The 15527-nt window shown below is 43.4% G+C and overlaps 1 protein-coding gene across 3 annotated transcripts in view; it reads right to left on the bottom strand.

The window, feature by feature from the left end:
* The window catches only part of PDCD1LG2 (programmed cell death 1 ligand 2), a 101185-nt gene that overhangs the window by 51505 nt on the left and 34153 nt on the right, over nt 1-15527 (bottom strand). For all 3 annotated transcript variants that reach the window (XR_007146112.1, XM_047829171.1, XM_047829172.1), the window contains exons 5-6: nt 11322-11456; nt 5207-5256 (exon numbers count right to left, since the gene is read on the bottom strand). Coding sequence is in view for 2 of the 3 variants with exons in the window: in XM_047829171.1 (XP_047685127.1) it covers nt 5207-5256; nt 11322-11456 (185 nt within the window). In the remaining variant the exon portion in view is untranslated. The remainder of the gene's footprint in view (nt 1-5206; nt 5257-11321; nt 11457-15527) is intronic.

Below are 15527 nucleotides of genomic sequence, written 5' to 3'. Positions count from 1 at the left end.
ACCCAATACTGTTTTCTTCAGATAAGAAAAAGCAGCTTAGCAGTAAGTGACAAATCTAGGGCAAGTTTATAAAATAGATAGCAGGTAATGGGTTACTATTAACTGTAAGTGAAGACATAACTAAAAAGATGAACAAAAGATACATAGACAGTTCCCAAAAGAAGATAAAACCTGTAAATTTGTGCAAATGTTTTATCTCACTAATAACTTGAAAATGCAAATTAAAGTAATGATGACGTACAGTTTTCAATTTCTAAATTAGCAAAATTTAAAAACGATAATACCCAGCACTGGAACAAACGCAATGATGAAACTACATCTTTCATATATTGCTAGTATGAGTTGGTACACCTTTTTAGAGGGCAATTCAGCGATTTTTGAGAGTCTTAAAAATGTCTATAGCTTTACTCCGTAATTTTACGTCTTAGATTTTACCTTATGGTAATAATCGGAGCTGCACATGAAGATCTGTGTATAAGATTATTAATTGTGATGATATTTATTTACTTACTTACTCATTTATTTACTGTAAGCTTGTTTGTTTTGAGAAACAAAGAGAGAGAGAGTAGGGGAGGGGAGAGAGGGAGAGAGAGAGAATCCCAAGCAGCACAGAGCCCCACACAAGGCTCGAACTCATGAACCATGAGATCATGACTGGAACTAAAATCAAGGGTCAGACGCCCAACTTACTGAGCCACCCAGGTGCCCCTAATTGTGACAATATTTAAATAACAAAGACATAAAACAACTCTGAGGTAGATACTAAAGGTAGAGCAATAGAGAATTAGATAAGTCCTAGTCCATATATACAATAAAATATCAAAGCCATTAATTATATTTTTAGCACATGGGTAATACTAATGACATAGAATTAAGTTAAAGAAAACTATATCAAGCTATACATACTATAATTTAATTTTATAAAATTTAAATACAGAAAAACATTAGAAATTAAAGCACTATTAAATATTAACCATGGTAATCTGTGTGCAGTGGATTATTTTTTTTTCATTTTTGCTCAGAAAAAAATATGTAATTTTTAAAAAGTTCTAGGGGTGCCCGGGTGGCTCAATCGGTTGAGCATCTGACTTAGGCTCAGGTCATGATGTCACAATTCGTGGGTTCGAGCCCCACATCAGGTTCTATGCTGACAGCTCGGAGCCTGGAACTGCTTTGTATTCTGTGTGTGTCTCTCTCTCTGCCCCTCCCCTGCTCACGCTCTCTCTCTGTCTCTCAAAATAAAATTAAACATTAAAAAAAATTTTTTTAGTTGTAAAAATTGTATTAGTTATTTATTTTTGAGCTGACCAACACAATTAAAATTAAGCAAGATTCATCGTTTAGTAGTAAGACAAATTAGGTCAAAATCAGTCAATTTTTACATTTATTGCAGAATAAACTATAAGAAGCACAGACAAATGGATAGTAAGACAGACAAGTCATTTCCAAACCCTTCAGTTTAATTTTATCAAGTACTTTTGGTGACAGGGTTGTTTTTCCCCTTCCAGATTTACTCAACTATTCATTATTTCAAGACACATAAAGTGCAGGATTCTGATACCACACATGTCCTTTTTTTGTTGAAAGAGGCAGTGAGCTGAGGAGAAACAACCCTGTGAAATAAATAGAAAACCCTAAATAGTGAGTCTGCAGGCACTGGGTGGCAGGTTCATGGATGAACAGGTTTTAGACAGAGCCCTGGCCTCTCGGACAACTCTGTGACCAGAGAATAGTCACATACTTCTATTTTTTGAGGCTCAGAAAGGTCTGACAAATTCACTTACTCCAGCCAAGACTGCCTCCCTCATGTGGGGTGCATGTGATGGTTAGTTTTCTGTGTCCATTTGGTTAAACTATCGTACCCTGTTGTTTGATCAAATGTTAGTCTAGATGTTGCTGTAAAGACGTTTTGTAGATGTGATGAATGCCTGTCATCAGTTGACTTTAAATAAAGCAAATTTCAGGGTGCCTGGGTGGCTCAGTCAGTTAAGCGTCTGGCTTCGGCTCAGGTCACGTCCTCACTGTTTGTGAGTTTGAGCCCCACATCAGGCTCTGTGCTGACAGCTCAGAGCCTGGAGCCTGTTTCATATTCTGTGTCTCCCTCTCTCTCTGCCCCTCCCCCACTCATGCTCTGTCTCTGTCTCTCTCAAATATGAATAGATGTTAAAAAAAATTTTTTAATTAAAAAAAATAAAGCATATTGCCTTCTCAGAATGTGGGTGGGTCTCATTCAATCAGTTGAAGAGCAACAAATGAGGTTTCCCAGAGAAGAAGGAATTCTGCCTCAGACTGTAGCATAGACATCTCACCTGAGTTCCCAGCCTACTGGCCTACTCTACAGATTTTGGATTCCAAATTTCAACTCCTACCTGAACTTCTTCCAGCCCCCAAGCCTGCCCTATAGATTTCATACTTGCCAGTGTCCTAGTGGTTCTGTTTCTCTGGAGAAGATTCAAGTGCCCCTTGGTGGATCTTACCTTAGATTGTGTAGCTCACAGAAAAACTGGAGTCTAAATCTCTTGAATTCTAGTCATGACCTCTTCTTTATAAAAATTAACATTTCAGGCATACAACAAACTAGGAGAATAATATCGTCACCATCGGCATCCCCACCACCCAGTTTAAGAGGTTAAATTTGGTTGTTTTCGTACTTTTACTTCACATGACTGTTTCCATAAACACTACATAGAGGTTGTTTACAGTTTTTAAACTCTATAACTGCCCACACATTGTCTCTATCTTTCTTCTGTATATGTTTTCTCCCCAAATTATATTTTTCAGATTTATCCATCTCAAAAATACATCTATTTTTTGTGCTTTCATTTTAGTTGTCTATATTTCCTATTCACCTGTATTTCTGATTTGTTGCTATCGTAAATAAAAGTACCAGGAACATTCCTGTGTGAGCCCTCTTTGATGTATATCTAAATGGTCCTGACCTCTTTACATCACCCCACATATTTAAGTGCCAGGGAGGGGTGAGGAAGAGAGAAGCATCATTCTTTCACCTCCTTGACTCTCCCTCCCCAGGTTAGAAGGTAAAAAGGACGACTATATGTTACTGGTTGGGGGGAAAGAGAAGAGAATTCGTCTCTCTCCTTCCTTCCTTCCTTCCTTCCTTCCTTCCTTCCTTCCTTCCTTCCCTCCCTCCCTCCCTCCCATCTTTCCTCTTTTTGTTGTTTTTTGTTTTTCAAGTAGGTTTCACCCACAGAATGGGGCCCAATGCAGGGCTTGAACTCACCACCCTGAGATCAACATTGAGCTGAGACCATAAGTTGGATGTTTAACCAACTGAGCCACCCAGGCACTCCAGTCTAATTTCTTTAATTTGACTTTTGACCAAGATATTTACTTTACTTTGAATTTCACCTACCATTTAAAAAAGAGTATAAGGTTTTTCTGCTTACAAGGAGATGTACTGTTTAAAAATGGCTGTGATACCCTGTTAATCCAAGAAAGTCCCTCTATTAACCATGTGCTACGCAGGCCATGTGGCAGGCCATAGGATGAGACATGCAGAATGGCCGCAAGCCTTTGAGCCTCCCTCAATTCCTCACATACAAGGTTTTGCCTTCATTACTCAGATTCTAACCCCTTTTCTGACAATACTTTCTCTCTAGGGGACAGGTTGTAACTGGTCCCTCATAGGTTCAATTAGCCTATGGACATATTTTATTTGGTTTGTTTGGTATTTGAAATACTTCCAGCAAGCATTTAATAACTAGAACATTTTATAGAAAAATCTGGATTTTATCTTCTCCAACAATGTTAGCCTGGTGCTAAATTCACAGGAATATGCCCTCCAGTTGGTCACCATCCCCTATCTGGTTATAGTGTGCCCTTCTTTCTCATTTCAATACTTGCCTGGCCGTCTGGGCATCTGAGTTTACCTTACCACCTCTGCTCTCAAACCAACTGTTCTGTGGCTCTACAGCAGACACCCTTTTTCTCTTTCTTCCTTATGCTGAGCAGTTGAAGGAGACGCTATACAAAGACTCAGAGCTCATGAAGCACAAATACTGAGGTCTCTCCCATGGAAACCCACATGTAGACCAAGTATCCCAGTCTATCGGACTATAGGAGTTTTGTTTCTCAAGAAACAGATGTTTCAGTTAGGACTGCCAGTAATAATCTGAAACCTTTCTGAGTTAAGAATATCTCATTGTTGATTCAGAGCAATTCAGCACAACTAGACCTTAAGTATAGTCCAGACCTAAACTGCCTTTGTTCCTTGTTCTGTGCCCAGGGACGAGTATTGCAGTAATGGGATGTGTTTTCACGAATGGCTTTCAGGGATGTGGTAGGAGGGAGCAGGGCCCAATGTCATTCCTGTCAGTCATATTTTGTGCTTCTGAGCTGCCAGGCACTGACCCTGGTGTTGAAGGTGTTTTAGAGTTCTTTTCATAGTTGGCGCCTCTGGAATTTTAGACACATTCAACAGAACTCTAAAATGACGAGTTCTGAATATTTCAAGCAGCTGATAGCAAAGTTATTTACAAATTTCTATGAGTTGCCTATGATTTTGGCAAACTCATGAGCTCGTGCGTCACACCATGTGATCCCCAGATTTCAAAAGGAAAGGTGGTTTTCCTAAGAAAGCTAGAAATACCCATTGTGCAAGAGGACCCAGGTCTGGTCCCCAAAACGCCACTTCCCCAGGGTCTAAGCATTTCATCCAACCAGGCTGAATGATTTTTAGCAACCCCAATTCTCCTGACCTCCATATCATATCCTTTCCCACAAATTCCAGCTCCAAGCCTGTCAGCCTCATGAAGAGACTTCTATTCTCCCAACTTTGACCCACAGCCCCCAACGATGTACTTAACAACGGTTGCAAAAACATGAGTTGTTGATTGGTTCAGATTTGAGTATCTTCCCTTGCTGTTAAGTGTTAAACATGTTTCTAAGCATGTGGGCCCTGATGTCCTGTGCAGATTCCTGGTAATGCCTAGGAATACAGACAGACCAAAGAGTACACAACTATTCTGTGGCTGCACAGCAGACACTTTTTTTTCCTCCAAGAGAGGTGTGGAACAACCTAAGGTCATAGTAGCAATGGGCAGAAATGCCACTGAACAGGAAGATTCTGTGCAGGCTGAAACTATTCCATTGCCCTTTTATGCATTCCAAGAATAGGGCTTATTTCTTAATTTAAGCTAGGAGAAGAAAAGACGTGAAAGAGATAAGGTAAGTCACGACTACTTACAGCTCTGTTCACTTCCCTCCTTACTGTGGTGACCGATCTTTTGGTTGTGTCTGAAAAAGAGAAATCCCAGGGACAGGATAAGATTACTGAGAAAAGTGTTCTGTTTATAGGCTAACAGATGGCAGAATGAAAAGTTAATCCAAATAAATCACATGTAGAAGCCAAATGCCTACTGTGGCTTGAGACATCAGGCTGAACAACAGATAAAGGAAAACTGTACCCTTAGGCAAAAACCATGAACAAAATAGTAGCTCTACTTTCCATTCTTTTCTCAGCCCCTGGTCACCAGGCACTCAAAGGCTGAGGGACTCTTAATTTGGGTGTTCAGCCCCAGGAAACGTCTGGCTCCAGAATTCTCTTTCCCTGTTCTGCTTTGCTCTTGACTGTCACTTCCTTCTGGTCTGCCCTACATGAAGCAAAAGGGCTGATCAATTAATTTATACTAAGGTGTACATGACCGATATTGTTCCAGAGGAACTCGGGGCAGAAGCACAAGTTCACATAACAGGATGTTGTTCACCACTGTTTCCCTGGTTTCACCTCTTTTTCAACCCTTGATGTCACGTGTTCCCTGTCCCAGCTCTGATTTCCTTCTAGAGCTTGATGCCCGGGTTTCTAAACTCTGTGCATCCCTAATTCTGCTTTTTCTCTGTACACTAGATTTTTAGCAACTGCCTCATGACAATACCACCCTTGGCCTGGACTTTGAGGGCCTTTATCCAGCACTGAAGTCTCCCCGAAGAGGAGTTACATTTGAAAGGAGCCTAAGAGTTAACCCATAGAAATTGCCCATGAATGATGGAGTTTCAGTCTGGTCCTCTCTAATGCTTGAGAAAGTGCTGCCATCCTGTAGACCTTCCTTAACCATCAGACAACATATTTGGTCTTTGGTTTAAATCCCTGTAAAGTTGCAGCTCAGTCTTTTAGGACTCTGCCATTCAAAGTGCAGAGTCCACGGGCTGGGGCTGGTGGGCGAACTATTTGTTACCAGCCCACAATGGGACAATTACCGAGATTTAGTATAACACTTAGCAACTTCTATAGTAATCCTTTTACTGTGTTTTTTTCTGATCATATTTATTGACATGTCAGAGGTTTATTGAATCCAGTAAAAACTGGGCTTATGGTTGTATGTCTTTGTTCTTTTTATTTTACTTTTTAGTAATTAAGTTTTAGTATATATTGCAAAAGCATTGATGCTAACATATTGGAAATGTAAAAATAAATGGTTCCTTATAACAGAAAGTTTGAGAAATATTATTCTTATGAGCTGCAGGCTTGTTCTAGAGATCTGGTCTCTTTATAGCTGATGCTTCCTCCTGGATTCTGCTCTTGACTTTGCCATCGGCACAGCCAATGATCAAGCCATTCAATTATTTTGGGTTGAGACTCTCTCCTTCCATTGCCCAACATAATACTATCCAGATTGAGTCAGTTTTTATTATTTTGCGACAAGAAGGCCATACAGCATCAGACAGACTTAGGTTCAAACCCCAGCTATTTGACTTTAAGAATACTTTTGGGGGCGCCTGGGTGGCGCAGTCGGTTAAGCGTCCGACTTCAGCCAGGTCACGATCTCGCGGTCCGGGAGTTTGAGCCCCGCGTCAGGCTCTGGGCTGATGGCTCAGAGCCTGGAGCCTGGAGCCTGTTTCCGATTCTGTGTCTCCCTCTCTCTCTGCCCCTCCCCCGTTCATGCTCTGTCTCTCTCCCAAAAATAAATAAGCGTTGAAAAAAAAAATTTAAAAAAAAAAGAATACTTTTGAAGCTTCAGTTTCTTCATGTGCAGCGTAGACACTACTCTTTGCCTCAAGAAGTTTTTGTAAAATTAACTGAAAAGAAGTTTGTAAAGGGTCTAGCCCAGTGCTGTCCAAAGAGGGACATATTTTGCTGTCTGCAAAGAGGGAAATATTGTATATCTGCTCCGTCCAATAGCCTCTAGCCCCACGTGGCTATTGACCACTAACAATACTGAGCACTTAAAACATGACCAAGGAATTGAATTTTTATTTAATTTAAATTTGAATAACCACATACGGCTATTATATTATACAGAGCAAGTTAGCATGGATACCTGAGTATAGTAGGTTCAATGTGTAAAATTTTATTGAACATCTATCTACATGTGCCAGGCAATGTTTCAGACACTGGGCATTTATTGGTAAATAAGAGAAACACAGCCCCTGCAGTCATGAAACTTAAAGACCAACAGATGAGGCAGAACTTTACATTACTTTTGCAACAGAAGTTGCCAGCTCCTTCTCTAGAACACAGTGAGTCACCTGGAGCCCCGCACTGTGGAGGGCTCCTCTCAGGTAGAGATGGTAAACAGAACCTTCTGTGGACTGGCCACAGCTGTCCTCCCTGTACAGCGTGGTGTGCAGAGCTGGTCGCTGAGTCATAGATGGGCAAGTCCGTTTAGGAGCCAATGAGCTTTCTGGGCAGAGAGGGACTAAGAGAGCCACCCCTTTACTTGACTCTCTCTGATAGGCTGAGAAGTTCAGGACAGCAATGGCTTGAAGAGGAACTCAAGAGAAGGAAGTTAGGACTGGCATCCCAGACTTAACATAAAGACCTCAGCCAGAAGAAGCTGGCTGGGCACAGCTGTGGGGAAAGCAGGAAGCCCCTTCTGCCTCATTAGCCCTTGAGGGTCCTGCTACGGGAACCACGGAAGCACACATGAGGGGGGCCAGAAAAGTGTCAGCTTGGATCACTCTGGTCTTTGTGGGGATCTGGACCAGCAAGGCTGCCTTTGCATGGTCGATGGAGACCCCCAGAAGGAACAGAGATGTGCATGGCGGGAATAGAAAGAGCTCAAAATCAGGGCCCTCAGGGGAACCGCCCTGGCTCCCCAGGAGCCTCCCTGTCTGTTTGGAAGCAGCAGCCCTGTGGGCTAAGTTGGCCTTGTGACAGTATGCTGGAGGTGGGGAAGTCCATGCTGTAAGGGGGAGACATTGGATGTCTAAGACAGGCAGGTGGGTGCTTGAGGAATTAGTTGGAAAATTAAAAGGGACGCAATTGAGTTTGTGACCCAAGGTATTGAAACAGGTCCTAGACGTATAACTGTGTGCTGAGGGTGCTGGAAGGAGAAGTAGGTACCGGAAGCATCTCACAAGGGGATGTCCTGTAATGGGTGTGGTGAGGGGGGCAGAATCAGGAGAGGCTTGAAGAAGTAGTAGCTTCACCAAGTCGGGTGGACAAGGAGAAGAAAATACTTTAAGAGGACGGCGTGCTACGTGAGAAAACTCAGATCTGAAGGGGTGGGGTGGCACTGAGGACTTAGGACCCTCACATGGCTAGAGCTTAGAGAACGAGGGTGATGGTGTCTCAGGAAAAAGCCAGAATTGTGAGCCACACCACTCAGGGCATGTTGGGACTTCGCCTAGGTGTGGGGGGCCGGGCCCCGGTGCCAGGCTGAGACCGGGTCGAGCAACGTTCCCTGTTGACTCAAGCCAACCCGGTGGTTCCCCCTCCCATTCCCCCGCTTTCAAGGGCATACGAAAGCCTTGTCAAGGCCGAGAAAGTTAATTCCTGAAGCCTGTGGTCTGCAGGTGTTGGCAGTAATGCTACCTCCCTTTTTCTACCCCGAGTCAGATAGAAACAAACATGGGAACTGTGTTTTGCTAGCAATCTATCAACAAGGTCTTGTGACCCGTTCAGAAAGTTCACAAGGTATACAGAACTAAATGTTTTGGCTGGCAGCGATCATGTGAAACCTGTTTATTCTTAGAATGACCTGATCCATAAGAGCCTTATATTATAAAAGATTGTGTACAGCAACAATAAAGCCGTCACTTGGGCCATCAGCCCAGGGGACCCTCCTGTTCCCAAACTTCCTCTTCTCTCTTTTTTTTCTTGCATTCCCCTGCCCTCAGGACCCTGACCTCGGTGATTGTCGCGCCGGTCGCGACACCTGGGGAGCAGTGGGAAGCCATGGGCGAGGTCTGATCATGGAGACGTGTAGACTTGAGAATCTGAAAGCCTGTTCTGGCTAGAAGGGAAAATAGACCCATACTGCAGGTGGCAAAAATGGGTGCAGGGAGACAAGTTGGGAGGGTTCTGTTCCAGTCCAGGTGAACCTCAGTAGTGGCAGTGAGGTTGGGTCAATAAGCAGTAAAACGCTCATTCTCATGTCGCTTCCCATTTTACAGATAGAAAAAGCCACCTCAAGGAAGTTAGGTAATTCGTACAAGATCACAGAGCCAATAAATGGCAGCTTCAGGTCCCAACCTAGCCTTCTGACTCTGGTTTAAAGCTCTATTTACAGGGTCAGCCATTCTCAACCTTCTTTCATGACACATGCAAGGCACACAGGTGTGTGTGCGTGTGTGTCCATGTGCCTCCCATGAAGGAAAGCAGATCCCAGCGCATGTGAGCTGGGGTATGGCGTTGTATTATACAGGCAGCCATGATTTCACTCTGGCTCATTACAAACAAATAAGGAACCATTTGCAAATTTACTCTCTCAACTCTTATTAGCAACAAATGTCTCTCACCACAGTTGGTACCCAAGCCTTGCACCTAGTGTGGAACTACTGATAGCCTCGCTCACTCTTGAGACTGGGGTGAAGGATAAGGGAAAGACTTTTTTCTGCTCTACCTTTCAGTGTGACCCCATTTCATTCTCCCAGACAGGGTAAGGACAGAAAACTCTGTTGCTCATTTCTCAGGTGACTAAGTTCTCAGGTCGCAGGCCTAGAACTTTGGTATAGACCTGCTCCTGAGGGGTGTGTATGGGGGAGGTGAAAGAAGAATGACAGAAGATTAAATTCTAATGAGGGGCATCTGCCATGGCTCTCTGAGGTCATAGATTTGGGGAAGTGATTCTGTTTGGGGTATCTGGGCAGCTCAGTCAGTCGAGCATCCGACTCTTGATTTTGGCTCAGGTTATGATCCCAGGGTCGTGGGATCAAGACTCCTGTCAGGCTCTGTGCTAAGGGGGAGCTTGCTTGAAATTAACTCTCTCTCTCTCTGCTCCCCCTTCCCCAAATAAAATGTTTAAAGAAAAAAAGAAGTGATTCTGTTTAGTTAAAGTTCTGTCAGAGAAGACACTATAATTCCTCCCTTATGGTGAAATGCCCTTCCTCTCCATTTCTATCATTTCTTCCTCTTTTTCTTTTTCCCTTCTTCCTCTTCTCCTTCCTCCCTTCTTCCTTCTTCCTCAACCTCCACTCCCCTTTCTTTTGACAATAGTTCCTTGGGTTCTATAGTAGAGAGTTTTGTGGTTAGCACCCAAGTTAACGCATACATAGGGCAGTGGACAAATAAGAGCATGATAGTATTTTGAGACAGATGAGAATACAGAGGTTAGATTGTAAATGTAGCATAACAAACACCAAAAAGCCTCCCAATTCTCAAATAATGGCCACTCCCAATTCCTACTGGATTATTCCCAGATGTCATTTCCTTTTCTATAAACAAGGCCATGTGTAGACCTTGGGAGGAGCTTACTGGGTGCTGACAAAGGAGCAGTTTAGTAAACCAGAAGACAAGTCTGCAGATATTCTGGCCAGGGTTCAAAGGTTACATGACAGGAGTAGGTGGATGAGAATAGGATAGGCTGAGGAGGGACTCCAGGGGAGCCACTGAAAGACATTAGGGAGCCATCAAAACAGGTAGTTTTCCTGCCCGCAAATGGCCTCACACACTTCTCTTCTTTCATTACCAACCAAGGGATTCAGATTCCTAGGGGTTGGGGAGGGCTTAGCCCAGCTGACGCCCAGAATGTGCAAAGAGGGGGAGAGAACTGAAGGAATCCTCAGAAGTGATCTTGGCATCCTCCTTCCCGTGAACTCTGACCACATAGTTGTCTGCATTACCAAAATGACACTGATCTCATGAGGCTAATGACTCTTCTTGGCTCAAAGAACAAAGCAAACTATTTCAGCATAGGAACAAAACATTCCTTTAAAAATATTCCGTATGAGGATTTCAGCTCACTGAAGAAGACTAGGGCCATTTTCTTCTGGGGAAAAAATCATCAGGATGAGCCCAAAGGGATTCATAAGCCCTGAGGAGATTGGTATGAAACTGGGGAGCTGTAGACTCCTGGGGCCAAGCAGAACCCCACATTGCAGACACCCAGTCCACTTGGTTACCATGAATAAAACTCACTTACCCTTTCTAAAATAAAGCTTTTGGAAGAGCTGTTTCCTTAGGGCTGTCATCGTAGCTATGAAAATCAAAGCAATGAGGAAGGAAGGGATGAAGACAGGAAGCAGCCAATTTGAAGGGATCTTGGGTTCTAGGTCACCTGGATGAAAAAAAAAAAACAACAACAACAACACCAGAATCCCATTACATGGGAACTTAGAGACAGACCAACAAGTTGACCATCTGAGGAGGTTATAACCAGGTACTGTTCTGTGTATCCTGCAGGTACTAGTTCACCTACTTCTCACGACCATCCTATGTGGCAGGCTTTGCTATGACCCTCATTTTACCAGTGAAGAAAGGGAGGTCCAGAGTGTCTGGGAAATGTTTCCAAAGTTGCACTGTAAGAGACAGAGCTGAGATATAATCCAGGCTGTCTGGTTCCAGATTCTATGGTTTTCATCATTCTCATCCATCTACTGTGTCTGTCTATCTATCTATCTATCTATCTATCTATCTATCTATCTATCATCATCATCTCTTTCTTTCCAGTAGGATGGTCTCTCAACCCAAACACATGTATTCCCCCTCCACTGTCAAGCATTCACAGTGTGTAGAATCTATACCATTAGTCAATCAATTTCAAGGGTTGACAGGGATCATTTTGGGGAAAAAAGTATAATATTGTAGATAGTGTTAACATACAAAATCCAGACATTCATACCTTAGTGTGAATTACTACAGCATGTCCTTTTCCTTGTCTCAGCTAATCACTGAGGACTGGCACTGAGGAAAAGGTGAGTTTACTGGAGAGGCGGGTGAGAAAAGCAATTTTGGAGACAGGGGAAGGCCTTGTAAAGGAGAGTTCTGAGTATCTAGAAGTTAGAATAAGGGTTCCAGACTGACAGTGAGGAAGAACTGGAGGGGGTTTCACAATGGGGAGAAAGAAGCATACCCAAGGTAAGCTGTGCCCTTTCCAAAAGCCTGAATTTTGCCACATGGAGTAACTACTGCAGAATAAACATAACACTGTGGTCCAGGAGAAACCTGGCAAGAGCGCTCAGGAGGAAAGGCTCAATCCTGCCAACTGCCTTCCCTCTCCCCCATCTCAGTGCCATCTGAGAATCACAGATTGTTTTAGTTGAGAAGGGATTGGACATCATTTAATCTGAGCCCCTCATTTTAGAGTTCAGGAAGTAAGGCTCAGAAATGCTAAAAAATCTATCTGAGGTTATCAATGCCAAATAAGTGGCAAAGCCAGGATTGCAAGCCCAGATTGGTTTAATCAAATCCCCATCCCCGCAGATATTTGTCTTTATTGAAATCAGTGTGGTGAACATTAAGGAAGAAAGGATTCAGAAGCCTGGCTCAGGCACACATTGGATAGCTTGTACCAATTACAACAGCTCTTTTACTTTTAGGAAGTGCTTATTAAATACCACTGCAGTAGCACTGTAAGTCAAGGGGCCCTGAGACCTTCAGTGTCCCCACAACAGGAGAAGTCCTTACCTCAGTGACTCTTTACAAACCCTTGTCCTCTGAAGGTTCCTTCACAGTCCCTTCTGCATACAGAAGCTCTACTCGTCCCTCAAGACTTTCTAACAATGAACATCAGTCTGCTTAGACTGTAAGTATTTGGAGAACAAAGACTTCACCTAAGTCATCTCTGAATCCCCTATAGAGCCAAGTGCCAGCTACATGAAACAGGTCAATAAGGATTTGTTGGGCTGAGTTAATCACTGTCTACCTAGTCTACCTAGCCCGATCCCCCCGTCCTTATTTACCTTGTGGCAGACTGATGCTTATCCCTGAAATCCATTCTCTCTTTTCCCCGAGTATGAGGTCATTAGCTGGACACATGGCTTCTCAAGACTACAGTTTGGAGCCTCCCCTGCAGTTAGATGTGGGCCAGCCATGTGAACTAAGTTCAAGTCATGGGTCTTCTGAGCCTTGGCCTTAAAACATTGGATAAGGGGCGCCTGGGTGGCGCAGTCGGTTAAGCGGCCGACTTCAGCCAGGTCACGATCTCGCGGTCCGTGAGTTCGAGCCCCGCGTCAGGCTCTGGGCTGATGGCTCAGAGCCTGGAGCCTGTTTCCGATTCTGTGTCTCCCTCTCTCTCTGCCCCTCCCCCGTTCATGCTCTGTCTCTCTCTGTCCCAAAAATAAATTTAAAAAAAGTTGAAAAAAAAATTAAAAAAAAAAATAAAACATTGGATAAGTCTTCCACCATTCTTTTTCCTTTCTGACTTTCCTTTCTGATTTCCTTTCTGACTCTCTTTCCTTTTTGATGTGGCAGTGACCCGGCTTTGACAATTCAACAGAGAAAACATCTTAGAGAACGGCGAGCAATAAGATGGAAAGAACCTGGATCACTGAATAACTTTATGGAATATAGATACTTACCTGCTCTGAATTACCTAAGAGAGAAATAGACTTCTATCCTGTTTGAGTCACATTTTGAGGTCTCTCTGTTGTAGCAGCTTAGCCTTTATTCTAATACATATTCTTATAAATTATTTTATAATAATTACATGTTACTTAACAATGATATGATGATACAATGGGAAAACTAGGTTTCATCCTCCCCACAGTCCCATGCATTCAAGGAAGCCATGCTTCTTGGTAGAGGCACTATATTCCCCGCTCCCCTCCCACCCACCCCCCCCCCCCCGTTTCCATACTTTCTGAGTGCTAAGGACTTAGCAGGCATATTCCATTTAATCCTCACCATCACCCTCTAAGGTATCTGTCATTATTCTTATTCTACAAATGTGAGACCAAGTTCTAGGATGACTCAGTTATATGTTCATGTTCTGAAAGCTACTAGTGGCAGAGAGAGGATTTAAATATCAAGTCTGTTTGATTTCTGAGCCCATGCTCTTGACCACTGCCAGAGAGTCCCCTCCAGGTCTCCTTGGATGGTTTCACTTCCGGCCCCATAAAAATGTTTTTATAGTTATTTCCTGTGTTCCAATCCCATTATATTTCCTCATGAAATGCAACAATGGGCTGAGCAGAGGAAACCCTGTTTCAAAAGGAAAATGGACTCATTGCCCTTTTGTTTCTGATCAAGTTAGGATGTTCAGTCACCCATCCTACAAACACTGGGGCACCTCCCACCACCAGACTCTCATTGCTCTATTGGCTTTATTCACTGACTTCTAGAGAAGTTTGTGATGGGTCACAGAATCAGCAATGAGCAACTCAACTGATGAGAATGACCAGAAAAAGGACAGTCATAAAGCAGCTTAAAATGCCAGGAACTGTGGGAGGATGTGTGACTGGTTATTTGTTGCTGGTATTAGTGCTACAAACCAGGGGGTCACTTGACTGCTCTGATCTGGTGGTCCACACAGTCTGTTGGCTGGGATAATGGGATTGTTTTATCAAGGCCAATCCTCCAACCCACTAATCTGACATTAATTGAGCACTTAGTATGGGCAGTGTGTTTTAGCTTAGTATGGGCATACTGTTTTAGTTTTTGCCACAAAGAAGACCCATGTGAACAATTAAAATACAATGAAAGATAAAAGACAAGTATAGTCACAGGCAAACCAAGTCATGGTACAGGTAATCAGTCTTAGAAGAAGAGATAAGGGAAGGACCCCTTGTGCCCTGGGATTATCTAAGCTGCTCTGGAGAGAGGGCAGACTTCAAGGTAGTGAAGAGGGTGAGTAATTATGTTTTCTGTGGAAGAAACTGCCTCAGCAGAGAAATCATGGGGGTGGGAGAGGTGCCAGAAATCTCAGAGAGCACTGGTGAGGAAGGAGAGCTGACCAGAGCCCAGGAACCATGTCAGGAGGTAGTAGCATGAATATAATTCTGGGAAGAATAGGTAAATGTAGGCTGAAAGTCTCTAACTGCATGAAAATCTCTCCGTGCCCTTGCCAGTTACATTTATGAGTGATATCCTAGAAGATCCTGAGCTGATGCAGACCCCACGGGCCTCTCCTGTGATTGTTGACTATTCATTCAGCTACACTGACTTCCATGGAAAGAAGAACCACCTTCATTCATTCATAATTTATCACTGGTTCAAAGTCTCCAGAGGAATGGTCAGTGTGCCCTTCCTACTTCTCCACCGCAAAGAAAAAAACACTGATGTAATCGGTGGTGCAAAGGCTAGATTCCAGTTATCTCCAAGTTCATCTTACCCAGGCCCCTATTTCCCTGATCCTTCTGGAAAACCACATTCCATCCAAAGTACTGGCCTACACTTAACCAGGCAGGAA

Source organism: Prionailurus viverrinus, chromosome D4 (assembly GCF_022837055.1).
Source record: "Prionailurus viverrinus isolate Anna chromosome D4, UM_Priviv_1.0, whole genome shotgun sequence".
Taxonomy (NCBI): Eukaryota; Metazoa; Chordata; class Mammalia; order Carnivora; family Felidae; genus Prionailurus; species Prionailurus viverrinus.
The sequence above is the reverse complement of the archived record's forward strand: the minus strand, read 5'-3'. Positions and strand labels throughout refer to the sequence as shown.